The 20,750-nt window shown below is 40.3% G+C and overlaps 1 protein-coding gene across 1 annotated transcript; it reads right to left on the reverse strand.

The window, feature by feature from the left end:
• Positions 1-62: 62 nt before the first annotated feature.
• On the reverse strand, positions 63-19,824 carry LOC119648816 (polycomb group protein Pc). The gene is made up of 2 exons (XM_038050669.1): positions 19,344-19,824; positions 63-2,728 (listed from the first exon to the last, which is right to left on the reverse strand). Exons 1-2 carry the CDS (start codon positions 19,410-19,412, stop codon positions 1,856-1,858), a joined length of 942 nt encoding a protein of 313 aa, XP_037906597.1. The 5' UTR covers positions 19,413-19,824; the 3' UTR covers positions 63-1,855.
• Positions 19,825-20,750: the final 926 nt, after the last annotated feature.

A 20,750-nucleotide genomic window follows, 5' to 3' on the forward strand; every position in this document is an offset into this window, starting at 1 on the left:
TTATGTCCACCTATAATTTTCACACTTAATTTTTGTTCGCTAAATGTGATAAAAGCCCGGTGTTTGATTTTTCAAGATGCTATTTATTCTTGTCTTTATTAAAATAAAGAGAAAACAAAATTAAACACTCAATAAGAGAATAATTTTGTCTCGATTCCTTCTGTATATGATGCTTGAAAGCATAACTAATTTTTAGTTTCTATGTAATAGTGTAATCTATTGCCATGCGTGTGTTGCAATTTGGCATCATACAATAATACATTATTGGAAAATAAATAAGAGTGTATATTATGTTTTGTATTTTAGGTACTATTTTTTATATAAGAAGATGACGACTTACGTAACATAGTTGATTTTCCGAGCATGTCTGTTCTTATTTTGAGTTGTTTTGCTAGTTTTCATGTTTTTTGTGTTTTCTTTACTACTACTAGGTTTTTAGAAAAATAAAATACATCTGTTTCTAACACTAACTATATATAATTAACGATAGATGATCTGCATTATGTCTTGCGTAGTTTGCTTTTCAGTGTTGTTACTCGAGTCGTCCTCATCATACATACATACACGTACAATCTCTAACATTTGATTCTCTAAATTCACATTTTATTTGTATAATTATGTAATATAAATTGTTGCTTTTAATTAATAAGTTCTTTTATTAAGCGCATAAATAATTTCTTTTGAATATTGTTTTTGTGATCCGTGTTCAATCAATAATCAATTAAACATAGAATTTTCCGTTTATTATAAACTATTTACAATCATTAAAACAATAATATATATATTTATTGTATATAAGTTTATAGGTTTATATTTAGCAACTAAAAGGTCTTTGAACAGCCTCGTCCAACTTAGCAATTAAGAAATGTTCGGATGCAAAAGCAACCCCGATTGACTGACATAATATAATGTCTCCCCTTAACACACACCTTCCATTTCGCTTGTTTTGCTATTACTAGAATATGCTGGGTGAGCGTCGAGCGTTGGTGATAAAGAGTGAAAAATAAGAATAAAAAGATGGAAAAGTTTAGAAACACTTCTCACGGCAACCATGCAATCATGCAATTTTCCAGATCCGCAGTATCCTGTATTGCAAGAGATCGATTCACTTGAAATATGACTGAGTAAGGATTGCAGATTGATTTCAAATAAGGATTACAAAACTTATTATCGATTGTGATAGGAATTGGTAATAAGTTAATCAAATACATGGATTTGCTAGCTCCGTATTGATTTCTTATTGTTCATCCTCGTTACGAAAAAGTGAAATGAATACTCATCCATAATGTCCTCCCGTAATCCTTATTGGATCATATGTTGTTAATGAACACAAAACTTTCGAACTGACAATGTATACTGATGCAACGTTATTATATACGGTAAGGGTGGGAAATCAAATTGTATGTAGCATAAATGATATAAATGAACTCACCGTATGACGCGACTAATATGTAAGTAGGCACATTGTTATTCAAGATGTGGGAGGGTGAGATCAAACTAGGGTAGATTGAGAGTTGTTTAGTGCCGTAGACCGACACCTGTGCATTCCTGGAATACAATCGATTGGAATTCTTTGAAATTAATCCAACATTAAAAGCCATAAACTGTTGAGAACAGTCCCTACACATTAAAACCGCTTCCCATTAGGAATAGGATGAATATTGCTTCTACATTAAGGACTAACAAATAATAATAAAAAAAAACAATCCGTCAACGCTCAAATACAAGGAAAGATCACTCTTTTCACTACGCCCTGCTCCTTGGAATCATATTTATTGTAGTTTTGCTGCTCATGCTTATTCGACTTATGCTTTTTACGGCGTTTTCGATTCATTTTTGTTTCAGTCATTGAATCTCAGTTGGTTATATCCGTTTTGAGATCACGCTCGCGGAAGAACCCTCTTTCTGTTTTACATTCACGAATCGTCACCGTTTCAAGATTGACTGTCACGTCCGTGATGAAAATTTGATCAGTAACACGTGATGTTGGTAGCCATAAACGAGGCGGTGCCGTCCGAGGTGAGTTTGGTACCTGAACAGCTTTCATTGTGTTGTTATTGTTGTTGTTCGCAACATTGATGTTTTCTCGTGATGATTTATTATTTTGCACTTCATCGTCAGATTTCGCTTGTAATGGTGGCACTTTATCGGCCGGAATATCTTGTTCCGGACGCGATGCTGGCGTGGCAGGTGATAGAGGTGCCGCGTCAGCTTTAAGAGGCGCCGATACAGGCGCTGCTGTTTCTGTACACGGGGTAGTGGAATCTGTTTTTTGAATGGGCGCTACAGCTGGTGTGACCGATTCTGATGCAGGTGTTGTTGGCGCTGGAGTTTCACTGGCTGTAGGTGAGGATACCGCTGCTGGAGGTGTGGTTGATGTTGGTGTTGTGACCTCTTTGCAGGGTTGCTTAGCCGTTGGTGGACCTTCAGGCGATGTTTTTATTGTCACACCTATTTTCCCCGACTCCTTCAAGACTTCAGCCTTTCGTTTAGACGCTACAGGAATTTCTTTTTCAGACTCATCAACAGTATCCGCATCATCATCTTCACTCTCTGGATCAGGATCGCGCTCCTTTTCCTTACGCTTGCGTTTACTGGGCGTGTTATTAGATTTGAGATTGTCTTCGTACATATCAATAAGACGACGGTCGAGGATGTTTTCTTCGGGTTCCCATGTATTGTATCGTTGGTTCCAGCCTTTCCATTTTACACGATACTCAACTTTGCCCTGTAAGTATAGAGAAATGAATACGTTAGAGATTTCTTTTGATGAATAACTAGATATTTTGAAATATAAACGAAGGAATATGCTGCCAAATATTTCTTAATTGACTGAAAAGCCGTAGATGAACTGTTTTAGTCATCACAAGCAAAGAATAGAGGAAAGTTTATTTTTAAATGATTTTGACGAAAATTGGATAGATTCAGGTATCAAGTTCCATTGACTGAAGGAATGCAACTGATAGGTTAGGTTAGGTTTGGAGATTAGGGCGAGTCACTGCTCCATGCACACTATCCCCGAAAATCGCCTACACATTGACCTCCTATCTGATGCGAAACTGAAAACGAATTCCAGAGGCCGAATGGGTAAAGTGTCGTATAAGGTCCGAGGAGGACAAACGGCTATATATGAAATTTTTCATATTGACTACATATAGGAGAGACCACCAACCCGATTTGGGTTTTTATGACAGTCACGTCTTTGGTTGTTTAACGTGATAACTGTCGAGATGACAACCTTACGGCCTTCTTAAGACACGAATTGATTTTATGACCACCCGATGAGAGAAGCGCAACGGAACCAGTCTATATTAAGTGCATGGTTCAGTTTATTCATACTGGTGGATCCAAGACCTACATAAATCTCAAACTTTGGAATACGGCACCCGAGTTGAAACGTAACACCATGTTTGAGGCCCGCAGGTCTCCGTTCGCTTGAAGGTAATCACAACCCCATGAAACTGTCACTAGGGGGGCAACCGCTATAACTGAGCTTAGCGCATATGAATCAGAAATTCTCTTAAGATATGTAAATTCAGACGCTATTCCGGTTCCTATGGTACCATTATACCCCAGGTAACCTTTCGTGACCTAAAGCCACTTCAGATGATTTCCCTGCATACTCGGGTCTGGTCGCTCCGATTAAGTCTTAAGTGGAACATTCGCCTATTGCATCATGACCAGCAAACAATAGTGTGTACATCGTATCCCGGTGCCTCGGCCACATGCGCATGGGTTTGGTCTGGACGACAAGGTTACTGCTCCGTCTTGCTGGCCGCCACTTCAGAGCACCACTTTAAGGAACAATAAAAAGCAGACTTGACAGTTGATGGTCTGGCAGCAAATACTGACTTTGGTTTTTGACGACCCAATCTGTCAGCCTTTTAATTTACAGCGATGTTCGAATGCCGCGGCACACACATCAAGAATGCTTCGTTCAGTCGGCCTATCTCATATCCGCATGCTTGATATGAAGTGGCTATTTACTGCTGACAACGCTGCCGACTATTGGAACGAACTCAAATGGTGCGAGTTCGATGTCTTTGTTAGCGACATTCTTATGTTGCAAATAAAATCGCAAGTATCTCCTCTCGGAATATGGTCGTAACTTTCTTGGGAGACTGGAGCCAGATTCATAATCAGATTTTCCCAAAACAGTTCCATCTAACACGATTAACCCGTCGGCAAAGATAACTATGTCCGTAATTCCGAAAAACTCGTTTAATTTGCTGACCATTTTTCTCTTTTGATATGTCTTCTCAGAGACAAATCTGGAAACCGTATGATCGGCAGACATCAAAACCACCTGTTTACCTAGGTTTTTCTAAATGGATGCGTAATTATACGGTTGCTCGCCTCTCCAAGCGCCAATGATACCAAGACTATAAGTGCTCAACTGCTTTCCATTTCACCTTTGAATGGATGGGGATAGTTTTGGGAAAGCTTGGAGTGTCGCAGACAGTGTAGTTTTCACTGCTGCATTAATATCCAGGTAACCTTGCAGCTTCCTGCCGTTAGCAAGGTTCAGCTTCGACCACCATACATCACAGTGAGACCATTGTGAGAAAGTCCCTAGGTATTATCTATCGACGTTCTGCACTACCAGAAGAATTTGCGGAAATTTTGATAATTTTCGTGGATATGATACTCCCACTTTAACTTAAAAGTGAAATGCACTGCTTCTACACTTGACAGTTCGTATAATTGGATTTGACCTCACCTAACGTTCCTACGGTCTAGTCCTTCTAGCGTTCATCATGAGTCCGCTGCGGAAGCGTTTACTGTGGATTATCTGCAGAGTTACGTTAAAACGGTTACATGTTACGAGGGTAAGGTGAAAAGTTTTCGGTTGAATAATAAAAGTCCGCGATTTTAAAAATTATTTTTTTTTTACAATCTCACTTGACTCCCCGGAAGTGAGAATTTGGAAAGCTGTGAAATATCTATCAATGGCACTCTCAATTTCTTCGCTTCCCAGAAAAAAAAAATCCTTTAAGTCTGGCAGCAGATGGAAGGCGGTTTCCCATCATCAATGCATATTTGCGCGTTGTCTTGGTCGAGCTGATCAAGGCTTGAATAATATTGGTTAGTCTAGTAGGGACCCATATCTCATTTATAGTCACGTATCGCCCCACAAAGTGAGTAGAGCTTCTATTGAACCGATCTATATATACGAAAAATAGTTTGCGTATTTGCTTTTGATCGGCATTTAGCAGATGTGACACCCATCTTGAGTATAACTTTCATATCCCAAATTCTTTTTGAAAGATGTTTCGCACTGCTGTTTCGAAATCCCCACAGCCTCACCTGCCTCACTCATCTATTGTCCAATACGATATCATGTACTTTTTCGATATAGTAGCCGTTTTTGATCATCAAGCCAATTGTCATTGAAAGATCAGAATCCCCGTGAACTTTTCCTTGCTTATGCGAAGATTTTTGCGTCATCCAGGAGCCATAGCAAAGAGAGAAAACCATCTGTAGATAGCTCAGAAGACATCTTCTCTCAATAGGTCTCTCTCCTTTGACAATGTGAATCAGCTTCCAGTTCCTCAACTGATTAATAGTGAATTATCATAATTACATTCTGTTTACATATAATATATAGCTGAAGGGATCTTCAATGTTCATAAATTATTTTTTAGATATCTCTCTTTCAATCCGTTAATGTGCATAACCCTTATGTACTGATTTACTTATTTTTCCAGTCCTTCTAGAAGAAAGAAGTTAAACTGGTCGATCGGAAGTTATTGCGTCTTTTTAGGTGGATTTCCCTGCTTGCAATACATATCTTCTTCATAATACGTCAGATAGAATATATATGCTATATATAATCCGAATATGTTGACCCAGGACATCAATTCTTTACTTTTACTAGGAGCTTAGTGAACGTTGACGAATTTCATTTTCGTTCTCCCCTATTTTATCAAATCCAAGTTCATGATGCATAACCCTTTTTTCGTACTGGGTTGGCAACATTTTCCGAAAGCTTCTGTCATACCACTCGTGAACATTTGAGTTGTTTCCCCAAGATTGAAAATGGATTTGAAGCGCTTCTAAGGGAATCGTGACTGGGGCCGCCCAATATTTTCTCAACCACTTCCGAAATAAACATACCTAGCTCGGTCATTAGCGCTTTATACCTCCGAATGCTTCCCGTCAAGACCAATTGACATGAAATTTCGGGTGGGGGTAGAGGGTGGCATAAGAAGAAGAAGCGACACCCCTCCGGAGGAGAGGCGCATATCGGCGCTATATAACTTTTGTTTCTTGTGGTATCTCTACCCCCACCTCAAATTTCATGTCAATCGGTCTTGATTGAAGGACTTCGGACGTCGCACCCGATTTTCGGCTTCAATGACTGGACTAACCCTCTATGAAATCAATTCGCATATAATGTGAGAGTAGGATTTTGTTCCATACCCGTTACTCTCTAATAAGAGCCGCAATGCCTGGGGACCATGACTCTTCGTTTAGCCGCACTGAATAAAGTTGGTTCATTGTCCAAGTTCAGGATCTGCAGTTCAAACCATTTATATACTTTAATAGGATAGATATAAACATGCCGATGTTATAACTATAAACAGTCCCCTTTCACCTTTGCCCCGCAAAGGTGAAAACTAAAAATGCCTAAACAACACAGTTATCATTGAAAGAGAACCGCCTCTTACGTTGAGATCTTACGAACAGTCGAAGATGACCCCCCGACCATACTTTAAGAAAGAAAGCTCAATTACTGGTTATGCCATGAAATGAAGTTCACTATACCAAATTGACTGATGTGAACTCCGCTATTTATTTATATAGGATGCTGGTCCCAACCCCAGGAGGAGGGTTTCAGGCAATGTACTTTGTACTATCCTAAGTAAAACAAAAATAAAGTCTCATAACAAAGATGATTGCGAACAACCTGTCCAAAAATGGAATGATTGCCTCAAGTAACACGGTCTCCGATTGAATCTGAATAAAATAGAAATTTTTGTCGACAGATCCCCATGAAACAGGCACTGTTTGCATCAGTGGCAGTGACCTGAACAGAACAACGATTTAAATAGCTGGGGTCAATGCTATCAGTCAATGGAGAACTGGGTTATGAAATTAGTTCACGCATTAGAGCGACCTTTATGAAGTGGCGCTCTAAAACAGGTGTTATTTGTGATCGTCGTATCAACGAACGTCTCAAATTGAAAATTTACCGATTTGATCGTGAAAAAATAGTGAGAGAGAGACGCCTGGCACCGTAAATGAAATGAAGGTCTGTCCAGTCTCAGGAAGCTGACATGACAGACTTTCAACATCTGATGCGGGCATAAGTATAGACAGTCATACAAGGACTCGGAGTCGCAGGGCTGCTGGATGGAATCTTCTGGTGAAACCCTGAAGCTACTGGTTTAGACGCACTTCTCCGCTAGCGAGGACTGTGAATAAGAGCCCTGCTCGGAGAGTATCCAGCCGCCCCAGCCATGGGGGATTATCAAATCTATAATCACCGAGGATAAAATCGGCTGGATTATAAACAGCTTCTTCGCATATAAATCTCCGAGCACAGATGGCGTAATGCCAGTCATGCTACAGAAGCAGCAAGAAAGGGTTGTGTCGTGGCTTGTCGAGATTTATCCGAGCTGTATATCTTCAGGATACGTACCATCGTCTTGGAGACGAGTACGAGTGGTATTCATACCGATAGCAGGCAGGCGAGACCATGAGTCCGCGAAGGACTTTCGACCAATCAGCCCCACCTTTTTCGTGTTCAAGACCCTAGAGTGGAGGGAACACCTTTCTCTACATCCCAGCACGCTTACTTCAAAGGCAAATTCACTGAAACCGCTCTGTGCGAGATAATTAGTACGGTTGGGCGGTCACACACATCGGTTCTTTCCTTCAATGTAAAATGTCTGGGTGTAGTCCTGGATACGAAGTTAAATTGGAGATTGAACATAGAACTGTGGGTTAAAAAGGTCAGTATAGCCTTCTATGTCTGCAAGAGGACTTTTGCAAAGAAATGGTATACAGGACAAAAAGTATAATATTAGGTTGTTGCAGGACCATCGATTGACAATGACGAGCTGCGGTTGGTGATCGAATGTAAGTGACATCTAAAAGAGACATTGCAGAGAAATTTTGGATATACTGTTAGATAGTTTCAAGGCACTTGCAGCAGTTTGAAAAGATAAGTGGATTCCGCATAAACTCATAGAGCGAAACACGGCGGTTCGAAAGGAAATTTTCAGTTCTTTGCTCACCCGTAACAGAAAGGCTTCCTTTCTGCATAGAATAGTGACATATGATGAAAAGTGGATATTGTTCGACAATCGTCGCAGATGAACACAACGGCTATGGATGAGGCTCCAAAACACATGTTAAAACTGAGCCTTCATCTGAAAAAGGTAATGGTGACTGTTTGGTGGTTTGTAGCCGGAGTTATCCACTATTCTTTTTTGCAACGTGGTAAAACAATTAATGCAGAGAAGTACTGCGCCCAACTCGATGAAGGGCATCGGAAATTGCGTATTCAATGGCCACTTGCTCAACCAAAATGGAGTGATACTGCTTCGTGACAGGGCACAATTCCATGTATAGAAAATAACGGCCCAAAAATTAAAGAATTGCAATATGGGTAATAGAGCTGTTTTCCTTTGTGGAGGCTATGGGCTAGCTATGATGATCTGAGCAGCGGTCATGGTCTGAGGAGTTTGTGGCACCACAGCGCTAATTGGACTCCTAGTCGCGGCCACTGATACCTGCCTATCTACCCCTTTGGTCTGATCATCGAAATCGATGGAGAATGGCCAAAACGCCGGCCGACGGTTTGGTACGCTGCATGGCGATTGGAAAACTTCACATCTACATCAGGCAAATGATAGAGGAAAATGGCGCAACTGATTACGACGAAGCGACCAGGCTTGTGAATGGGACAAAGGCTAAAGAAAAAGAAGAAAGAAAGTGGCTGACGAGCGGGTTGGATAATAGATATTACTAGGTGCACATAGCTATCGGCTTGTTCAAAATTGCATTTCTTGTAAGCGACGATATCGCTTTCGCATTATTCTCTGTTAATTTTGGGTTAATATTTTTCTTGGATATTCAATAGGATTGGGGCACCAGTATATTGTCTTGTTTTAATCTTAAATTTGTACTGAATCACTGCGCCACTTGATCTTAATTTCCTTCGAACACTGGATGAACTGTCATTTTGACCACCTTTGTAGAAACTAAAATTCATGCAGATTGAGTGATCTATGCGATCTTGTGTCGGGTTGGAGTCCACGAAGACTTTTTATTCGACGACGATATCCCATCCTCTCTCTAGTATTTATTTAACTGAGAACAGCTAGTCCATTGTTGATTTTTCATGTTCAAATCTTTCATGTTACTTACAGAGTAACAGTAGTGTGAATATACGTTGCTATCATTAGGCCGATGTTCGCTTATGCATCGGTAGTGTGGCGTGTTAAGGTGAGAGAAAAAGGTTTTCACCGTAAACTAGCCGCACTGCCATGAGCACGACATCCGGCCTAGCTCTAAATGCATTACTCAATTTGCGACCCCTGGATATATTTACTCAAAACACTGCAATGAGAGCAGCTCATAGACTAATTCGATTAGATCTACGGGGAAACAATGGATGTAGAGGGCATAGAGCATTGGAATTATTACTGGGAGTACTGAATCCAGTTCTTACAATGCCTTCCGATTCTCGTGTTCCCATATATCTGTTTGGTAGAAGATATGAAGTTGCCCTGAAGTGTAGAGAGAACTGGGAAGTTCAAGAGGAATCCGTGACGGGATATACGAAAGTCTTCTACACCGGTAGCTCAAAAATAGAAAAGGTTTCTGGAGCCGTAGCCTACCTCTCGAATAAAAACGAGAAATTGGCTTTTCTTTTGGGACAATATGTATAGTTTTTCAAGCCAAAGTTTATGCGATCCTAAGGGCGGCAAACGGGGTGATTGAGGAGCAATTGAAGGGCAGGCGCATCGCAATCTGCAGTGATAGCCAGGCTGCATTGAAGGCCTTGCGTAGTTCTTTGATCACCTAGAAAATCGCCCAGAAATGCAGAAGCCGTTTGAACTTTATCTCTAGATTCAATACGGTGAAAATACTCTGGGTATCTGGTCACTGTGGGGTAAAGGGAAATATTTTAGCGAAAGAGGGGTCAATCTCCCCTATGCCAGGACCGGAACCAGCAATTGGAATACCATTACCATTGGCTAAGGTTGTTTTAAAAAACGAAGAAGCTTCCCAAAATGACAGGTGCCAGAACCGAACATGCGTACCGCAAAGTTTATCCCGTCGAAAAGCAGGAGTATTGTGGGCATTCTGATAGGCAATAATTCACTAGCTGGGCATATATTCAGAATAGGAATTATTCAAGATGATACGCGTTCCTCCTGTAATGAGGAAGTGGAACTCACCACGCAGTTGGTGCCGATGTTCTCCAGTTGTGACGGGTAGCATCATTTCGAATAAGGGAAATCCTGTGATACGTTAACAAATCCGGAATTTTCCGTTAGGTGGGGGTGGCGAGTGCAATGGGCCAACACGGCCTGAGTGCTCAGAAGATATAGCTTCTCCCCCACCGGATGCAAGCAGTCCTGGAAGCCAAAGGAGGCCCAACCAAGTATTGATATTTAACCAATAGACAAATATCTCAGAATAACAATTTTTTTTATTTTACTTTATTATAATAATTTTTGCAAAAACTGTAAGGAAATGAATCAAGTTTATTTGAGTTGTCTATTTGTTATGTTTCTCTTTTTGTACTGTTTATTTCGAGTTAACCCAAATAAATACAGTTTAGAATATCGTACTATGAATTATGTCGCCTAGTGTATACATCTGGCGCAACAGATTCATTTCACTGTGTCCCATCTTTCGACAATGAAAGGGAATTGTCTGAAACTGTCCAAGGATATACGAACGATGGCTTTTCGTTTTTCATATAATTTTTCGCCTGTTTAATTGGACCTAATTGAAAGCAATTGCAAGTGGATAAGACAGGACAAGGCTGTGTAAAATAATATCATCGCCTTACTTGCGATTTTGATATTTTTACTTCAAATTTAAAATACAATCATCCTCAAGTTCAGCTTTGAGACGAGCGACGGTTGCTCAAGGAGGTAATACACAATTTCAGCCCTTTCAAGAGCACTTTCCTCATTATGAATCCGAAAAGCAGAACCTTCCTGCAATAATCATTCCAATAAATGAAATTGCGCCTGGCTCTTCGCTGCGTCTCTGCATAAATTCTTACTCGACGCATAGCCATCGAACCGCGACTTTACACCTGCCCTTCCCAATTAGCTAATCATTTCCGTACGCCTGCCTCCTGCTTCCCGCAGTGACGAACCTCTCGCGAACTGCGTCGAGAGCAGATCACGCCGCGGGAACGAGGGGAGCGACTCGCCTCGATGGCACCTGCAATTGCTCATCAATTTCCGCATCCATCCCCCAAAATGACCTCAGTCCGCCTGACCCGCCATTCCACTTCCTACTTTCACTTCCCATCCCTCCTGGCAGATGTCCTATTCGATGCAAATGTCATTGTGTGACGATGATAACAAATAGAATCCAAGTGGGAAAGTTCTGAGAGATTCGGGGAAATTTCTAGAATTTTCTGGAGACGTGGGATATTCCCGGAGATTTCGAGAGCCACGAGATGTGGATCCCAGTTGGGGTTTGCGGCACTCGGAAGCGGGAACGTATCAAAAAGCGCATCGGCAGTAGCATTCGAAATGTGACGTAATTCGTTTGTGTTTAAATGAAAATGGCGACGATACAACACAATAATTGGCCAAATACAGACATACAAGCCGTAGGGATATGCACCAGTTCTGTTGTACTTAATTTTAATTTGCTGTACCGCAAGGGTACTTTTGGCGGATTTTACATTTAGCTGATGAATATTTCCTATTTGAACCTGTAGATACGGCAGACTTGCGACATAGAAAATGATTCCCAAATAAGTTAAAAATTATCCGGGTTAGTGAAATAATTGCACGCTTTTTTAATGGACCTTTCTCCTTTCACAATCATATGGAGTATTAGTAATATGAAGTTTTTCCATAAAAATATATATTTTTTACTTTATGATAACGGTGACTTCTACCATATCTTACGTGCCATTGAATATACAGTGACTCACAAAATTGATCATCACCGAATTAGTTATGGTTTTAAGGTTTTGTGTAAAACAAAACCTTATTGAAATCGATTCACTGTATGTCTGTCTGTCACACGCCCTTTTCTCCAAAACGCCTAAGCCGATCCGAACGAAATTTGGTGGATAGATGGGAACAATGAAATCCCACGCATACGAGTGACATAAATTTAGGTGGAGTTTAAAGGGCTCCATATATATGGAAACGGGGGGGATTCAAGAAAAAATTCCACCGGATATAGTCGTGTAGGATATCAGATGGAAAGCCTCGATTAGTACTTTCCGAAACTGATACTAGTTTTGGCGTGAATTGCAAAGTGCGCGAGTAAGGAGTCAAAATGTACGCACTTAAAGTCACTCAAAATATGTCCCATCCCGATATCTGCTCAAATGAACTTACTAATAATATATTACTAACTTTTACTAATAGTATATTGCCATTTGAGAACCCCCCTTAAATTCATCCTAGGTTTACCAAATTTCGCACCATCATAGAGGACCATATTTCGCATACATATGGCAAATTTCATAAAAATCTGGCCATCAACGCCAAAGTTATAGCAGTTCAAACTTATCAATTTCCTGCGAATTTACCGCATCCTAAGCCATACAAATAAGATGCTGATGTTATAATTAACGAGAATAATTGGCATTCGAATGAAATATTAAAATTCCATTCATGAAGAATCTACTCCTCCCTAGCCTTTTTAAGGTTTTGTGTGAAACAAAACCTTATTAGGATCGAGTCGATGTCTGTCTGTCTGTCCGTCACACGCATTTTTTCTCGGAGATGGTTATAGCGATTGACACCAAATTTGGTACAAAGGTGGGAACTGTGAACGCTCACGCATATAGTGAGTTACATCCTGTTACGTTGAAATTAAGGGGGGTCCCCATACATGCAAGAGGGTGTAACATTTATTTCCATCAAATGTAGTCATCAAATTAAAGATCTCGGTTAGTACTTTTCAAAGCCGATGTTAGTTTTGACATTTGTTGGAAAGGTGGGGAGTGCGGGGGGTTGAAAGTGATCATTTCTTTAACGGGGCCATTCTCAGAAACTATCCAACCGGAAAATCTGGAAAAAATCAGGAGACTGCCACTATATGGTGCCTGGGCTCCGAAATACCTTCCATATCGATATTTGTTCAAATAAAGTTAATAAGAGTATATTACTATAATTTTTAGTAATTCGCTGCAAAACCCCCCTTAAGTTCATCCTAGCACCACACAGCAGTGATGTAAGCTATAATGTAGAGCATGATCTTACCAAGTTTGGTGGAAGTCGCACTATTACTAACAAAGTTATAATATGTCAAAGTTGTTGCTTCTTTGAAAATTGGAGACTGCGAATGTCAATATCACCTGAAAGTGGATATTCTCACATAATATATGGATATATTACGTGCTACGTACTAAGCTATACACAAAACCTTTCGTACCTGAAGCGTCCAGCTTCCGGTTTCCCGACTTGTTTGTATCTGTTGTAGGTTACAGGGCTTTTCATCAAATGATTTATTTGAATCGTTTTCTGAAAACTAGAGGGCAATGGAATTTTGACCTATGTGACACGGAGCTGTCATGCGCTCGTCGCTCCTCACATCTTCTTGTTTTTCTTCAGTTTTTGTCCTGTTCAAAAGCGGGGCCGGCTCGTCGTGATCGGTTTCGCCATTTTATTTAATCAAGTGCCTGATGTAGATGCAGTTTCGAGATTTTTAAATGCTCATTCAGCATATCTAACCACCTTTGTTCCGACCGGCGTTTTGGTCGCTTACCATTGACTTCGATGTTTAGAGCAATCTTGGTAAGTGAATTCTCGCTAACGCGAATTACGTGTTACCATCGAAGACGCATTCCTCGAAGTTTCTCCACGATCGGTGCAACCCCATATCGATCGCGGATATCCTCATTTCGGATGTAATCAAAACGTATCACGCCACAGTCCAATGTAACATCTTCGCCTCCGTTAACGCAAGACGCCAACAGTCACAATTATAGGAGAGCGGCAGACGGACGACATTGCGGTAAATTTTAAATTTGAGACGTACGCTGATACCTCGATCACAACGAACAGCAGTTGTGGAATGCCACTTCATCCAGGTCGTATTAATGCGTGAAACGATTTCTTTACGCAGTTCTCCAATGACTGAGAGCATTGACCCGAGATATTTAATTCGCTCAGTTCTGGGCAGGTTACTGCAGCTGACCGCGCTGAGTAATTTAAATATCTCAAGTGAATGCTAACAGTGAATGGAGAACTGCGGTATGCTCCTCACAAAGGGAAACACAAAGCCTTTTATATCTGAAGCGTCAAGCTTCCGGTTTCCCGACTTGTTATTTGATTTTGTAACTTCAATGTGTACAAATCTACGAATATCATTCCATATTTTTGTTACTTAGTGTTTGAACTTCCATCATCAACATATTCGTTAGCCGGAACTAGCGGTATATTAATTTTGGATTGTTTGATAAATGATCGCCTAATCAATTTTGTGAGTTTCCCGTATGGAGTAAAGACGAGTGATTGACAGCTTCTTCTTTTTTTTCTTCAGCCTTTGTCCCGTTCACAAGCGGGGTCGGCTCGTCGTGATCGGCTTCGCCATTTGGCTCTATCGAATGCCTGATCTGGGTGCAATCTCGAGGCTTTCAAATCCCCATCCAGCGTATCGAGCCACCGTTGCTTAGGTCTGCCTTTTGGTCGTTTACCATCGATTTCGATGTTCAGACCAACCTTTGCAAGTGAATTCTCGTTTGCACGAATTGCGTGACCATACCATCGAAGACGCCTCTCTCGCAACTTTTCCACGATCGGTGCAACCCCATAACGATCGCGGATATCCTCATTTCGGATGTGATCTAAACGTGTGACGCCACTAGTCCAACGTAGCATCTTCGTCTCCATTACCGCGAGACGCCGTTCATTGTCTTTTATGGTCGGCCAACACTCAGAACCATAGAGAGCGACTGGACGGACGACATTGCGGTAAATTTTAGATTTGAATTGACAGCGTTTGCTTGTTATTAAAAGATTATACACATATCAGGAGAAAGCACGAAAATTTAGTCATTCCGAAAGTTGTTAAAGGTACAATTTCTGAAAATGTGTCTCTATAGGGGCGCAATATAAATTCAGTTAATAATTGCTAAGATGAAATGTCGTACGGAAGGTCGCGGTTCAAATCTCACTGGTGGCAGTGAAATTTGCATCGTGATTTGACGTCGGATACCAGTCGACTCAGCTGTGAATGAGTACCTGAGTTAAATCAGGGTAATAATCTCGGGCAAGCGCATTGCTGACCACATTGCCTCCTAGTGTACCGTTACGGTCTTGAATGTAGCGCTCTCTCCCATTGCCTCCTAGTGTACCGTTACGGTCTTGAATGTAGTGCTCTAACACACTTCAAGGCCCTGATCCAACATGGATTGTTGCGCCAACGATTATTATTATTAAGATGAAATGTGTAATAACGCAGATCTGGATTATAGTTTCCAGTAGAAACCAGCTTTTCTACTTAGTAGGGACATAAATACTGTTACAAAATGAAACACACATATTTCCATCGAAGAATTGTACACACCTCTCTATTACCATATGGTTTATAAAATATGTCCTGTAAAGCGTCTGTTGCGGGAATTCCTATTTGTTTCAGCGTTCCCCATATAGTGATTAGATAACGAAGACCGTATTTCTGTTCTAAGTCTATTTAAGTGTGAAATAAAAAAACCGTTTCCGTGCAGTTCGAACGACGAAAATTTTGCGTGACAGACAGGCATATAGATAAAGAGCTGATTTTAATAAGGCTTTATTTAATACATAAAAACTTTACAAAGAATAACAAATGCAAGGATCTGTCACACTCAGAATCTTGATATTCAGCTTAATTAAATTATTCGCGAAAAGAAATGTGATTCTTCCACTCCTGCATATTCTACTTCTGAGGCAATATTAAAACTTGCCAAACACGGATTCCCCCAAAAGTTGTCTGGCAAATCGCAAGAAAAACTGCTGTATCCGCGAGATTCCCCAAAACTGTCATTAAAGATCGTTCTTTGTCTGAATACTACGTCACGCTCAGTTATAGTTACTCAGTCTTGCCTTCGTTTGCATCTGTAGAAAAAAATTTCTCTACATTTGGTCTGTTTCAATTTAATCCTGGAAACAGGCTGGATGTTGAAAGGCCACATTTTTAGCTGAACGGGATCAATAAATAACCCGAAAGATAGGAACAGATTGTAAGCCCTAAGGGCGAATATATTGTTAATTATTTTAGTGCTATAATTATTGTTTTTTAATCTTGTATTTAGGAATGTAAAGGAGTCGTCATCCACTCAGGACTTCCTTGTCACTGTTCAGGACTCCCTTACATTACTAAACACAAACTTAGATGTGCCTCGACCAGGTTAGGCCTGATTTTACTAGGCAAATTTTTGTCCTAAATATAATTCATAGCCTTGTCGGGTTATCAATTGTATACAAGAGGGCAAGTAACATCTTACAACCATTTTGGTGACCCTGTGGTGCTCCCAAGGCAGAGGTGAGGCAGCGTCTGATGAGTTGCATCTGCCTTGAGGGAAACGTAGTAGTCTGTTATTGTTTTTTGCTCAAATAGAACTCTTTGAAAAAACATTACGAACATATTGAGTTCCCCAGTAGTCTAGATGAGTAATATAATAATAATTTTCTTACGCGGAGCAATAGAGATTTGCTCCCTAACCACATAGTCAAATTTGTTCTTTATCTCAGAGGAATTGGTGCTAGAGACCAACTTGTTTTTCATCCTCAGCTTTGGAGATCAGTTCCATATTAATTTAATTTTATCTTGGCGACTACAGGAGCTAGATGAATGCCTTTTGCTTTTTTCTCGTAACAAAGCACAAAATTCTATTAGAATTTGAACACGTGACGTTCATCGAACCTAGCATTCATTTGATATAAGGTCTGGAAAGTTGAGTATCAGCCTCTCAATAATTTTAATCTATTAAAAGCGTCAGCCTCTGAGAATCAATGAATCGATACTCGCCAAGTGGAAAACTAGAGTTCTAAGGGGAGTTAAGCTTCTTGAAAGCAACTGGAAGCTGTACGGCACACAAAACGATTTAGAAGAATAAGTTACATAAGCGCCTTTGATTAATTATTAATTAAGTTCTCAATGTGTTCCCCCTTCTACTTCTGTGGATATAATTGAATAACAACTTATTTAGATTAGTGACACCAATTTTGTGACCTTCTTCGTAGAAAGGCTATCTGAATGAATTTTATAAATTCTTATCCTCAAATCCACCAGTATTTCCCTAATTCTAAAATACTAAGATATCGCAAAATAAAAAATATTTTTTAAGAATCACCAAAAAATATATAATATACAACAATACAGTTAAAATATCTAACCCCTAGCAAAATTTTCAGATCCGTCAACGTTTGGGATCTTTTTGAAGCATCAGATGCAGATGCGGGATAATGATGGGGCTCCTGGAAACATGGAAACATTTTTCCAATAAGATATATGCAGTCGAAGTGGAGACAGAAAAAAATAAGGACTTCTAAAAGACCCCAATTCCAAAGAAAGAAAAGTGGGTGCTTCATTTATAATCATAAGGAAGATCCGGACTAAGAAAATAAATCAAAACGAGAATGACGTGAAAAGAAAAATGAGTTGAGAAATTTTGGTGAGCTTCTCAGAATGCAAAAAAAAAAAACAATTGTCTTTCAGATCCCACATCAGGGAAGATTTTATCGTGATATTTCATATCTAAAAAAGATCTGATGAAGCAATGTTGGTGTTTTTAAGTGGGGGAACCATAATTACAGCAAGCATGCGTTTAGTAGAACATTCTACTAATCCTTTGAATGACCGTGGAAGGGAGTTCGGGGCACTAAATCAAGGTCGCGAAACCACTTCACCCATTACACTATGGAAATCTATTAGTGCTACCTACAATAGTAGAACCGGCTTAAGGAGTTTGTTTTCGAGATTAAGAAGAAAGGAAAGTCTATCCATCTATAGGTAGAACTACAGATTAAAGGAATATGTAAAGGGGAAACTTAGTTCGTGAATTGTGCTATTCTGAAATTCGAAACATTAAATGACCATTGGGAGCGGACTCAACTATCATTTCATATTCAACTAAAAGTGCTCTTTACGAAAGTTTATACCATTATTATAGTGATCCAAAAGTTAGTGCGCCGATTCTCGGAGGCACGTGGCCGACCAATTTAACATAATCCTCAGTGGTTTTGGAACATGCCAAAAGTAACTACGAAATCTTAATGACGCGATTATCATTTGCCAAATCACTTTTAGAAATGAGTACGTTAAAAACCCTAATAAGGGAAATCAATAGCTGAGGTGGTTTTGGTGAAATACGCTCAACTGGATGGTTGATATCAATATACAGGCCAATGAGAAAATCCAGTGATCGCAATTTAGCTTGTTCCATCGATTTTACTTTTCCAGTCAATGGTGCTCTAAAGCCTTCTCAAGACAAGAAATCATGTCGATGGGGGAACAATCAAAGTGTAAATAGATAGCCAAAACCTATAAAAGAAATGGCCGTTTTAATCAAATTCGAAATAACGTGATTTTGGAGAAGTGAACAATGAATACCTTTAATAAACGCCTGAAAACTTTTAGCAGTTTAGCTCGATTTCTTATTTAGTAGAGGCCGATATAGTTGCCAACCTATGAAACCCTTGAAAATAATCTTCTAATGCAACTGAACTGAGGGAAAATTCCATGCTCGCCACTCAAATTTCCATAAAACAGCCTTGACAAACAATACTTTTATGATTAGAAATTTATTTGACGATCTAATAAATATAGAAATAAGCAGAATTTTGTGAGACCTTGAGATACGCGAAATTATTCGTATCTTCTGATAAGCCGGTGCCAATAAACACTTTCAATTAGCCCCAAGTCAAAATATTTCCGGGTGATACAATTGTACCAAAGGCCATTTGAATTGCTTATCCACACGCACACACATCCACCCCCGTGTACACACGAAATGTCGTATCGTCGCCCAACACTCCTCGCTCGGAGACGACAACCGACTAAAAACAAACAAAACTCAAGGCAATGCAAATTTCTCTGGTTTTCGCACGTTTCGCGAAGTTGAAGAGCACCCTGCAAGGTTACAAGGCACGCTGCGCGTGGACAGCTTGGGGCGCGAGCGCCATACTCACCTTGCGAACGCGCTTCAAGATAATCCTCTCGGCAGCGTAGACCCGGTCGTCGCTGCTGCCCATGTTCATGGCGTTTTCGCGCTGCCCGCCCTCGTTGACAGATGGCCCGCTCGGCTAGAAGTTTCCTCGCTTTAGCGGCTTCGCCGACCCGCGCGAAATTCACTGAATGTTTCGGAAACTCACAAATTGCACCCGCGAAAATGTAAACATGCAGACTTGGGAGTGAGTGGGGATCACATCACACCGTCGCGCAGAACGCACACTTTTCTCGCTCCAGACACAACTTTCGCACAAGCACTGCCACTTCAATTGTTTGTCACTTGCACAGAACGATTGATTGCCCGCCCGACCGTTCACATTTTCGTGATCCTTCCAAGGACCCGGAATAAAACGCTTCTCTCAAGACGCACGGCAAAATCCGTCCAACAACCCGGACAAATTCACGACACGAAGTAAACTGCGATGTGCCACTCAGTGCGTGAGCGAAGATTCTCTCTAAGTGGATTCAATTTGGTTGAATGACAGCTGGTGGTGCTGCCATATCGCGCAGGAATTGAATTTCCCTCGACCGGAGTGTGAGGACGAAATTTCCTATGAGTCAAGAATATTTTAATTTGGCCTCCAGTGATTCATCGGGGGGAACTCCCGATATTTGAATGACTTGATCATAATCTCGTATTATAAGATTGCAGTTATCATGACTCAACTATTTAAATTTGTTTGATAACCGAAGATTGATTATTTTCGACTTGCTTTTTATATATATCGAAGGTTGCTCTTATGAATAACACGAAAATTATCATTGGCGTACTGAGAAATGGTTAGTTTACTTCCCCCAGGTCTATTGTTACTTGAACATTTTAAATAAATTAGTTTGTTTTTGTAAAAACAAGCAACTTTATAGATGTTTAAAATTTTAGAAAAAGAAGGCAAATAATTGTGACATTATGCGTCCGTGGAGACAATACACACATGAAAAATTTAGATGATAAGATTTTTCAGAACGATTTTTCTGCTCAAAATAATCAATAATTTTTAAAAGTATCCGCGGCTTTGGACCATATGCAACATTTTCTTTGCCATTCAGGGACGATCTGACGGGAGAATATTCCTTCATGCTCATCAAGGCGCACGTCCAGGTATCTAACGCACTTCTTATCAGAAAAGCGTTCAGAACTATCCTCAGTCGCGACAATATGGAAGTCTCTTCAATTCCTTTTCAAGTTCCTACTGGCGTACGCCAAGGAATTTCTAAACAGAATCGTTTCACATTTTTCACCATTGATTTTCATCCGCCAGCTGTTCACGAAGAGCTTAAGGGGGTCATCCCGTGTGTCGGATTCGCGGAATCGATTTTTTTTGGTATCAATTGTATCTAGATATAGTGTAGAATATATGGGCAAAGTG

This window comes from Hermetia illucens, chromosome 2 (assembly GCF_905115235.1).
Source record: "Hermetia illucens chromosome 2, iHerIll2.2.curated.20191125, whole genome shotgun sequence".
NCBI classification, from domain to species: Eukaryota; Metazoa; Arthropoda; class Insecta; order Diptera; family Stratiomyidae; genus Hermetia; species Hermetia illucens.

Bases quoted from the DNA above. Each gene is read 5' to 3' on its own strand.
- LOC119648816 (XM_038050669.1), bottom strand. From the start codon at position 19,412: ATGAACATGGGCAGCAGCGACGACCGGGTCTACGCTGCCGAGAGGATT. The intron at 2,729-19,343 runs GTGAGTATGGCG...CTATACTTACAG, and splicing joins TCTTGAAGCGCGTTCGCAAG to GGCAAAGTTGAGTATCGTGT.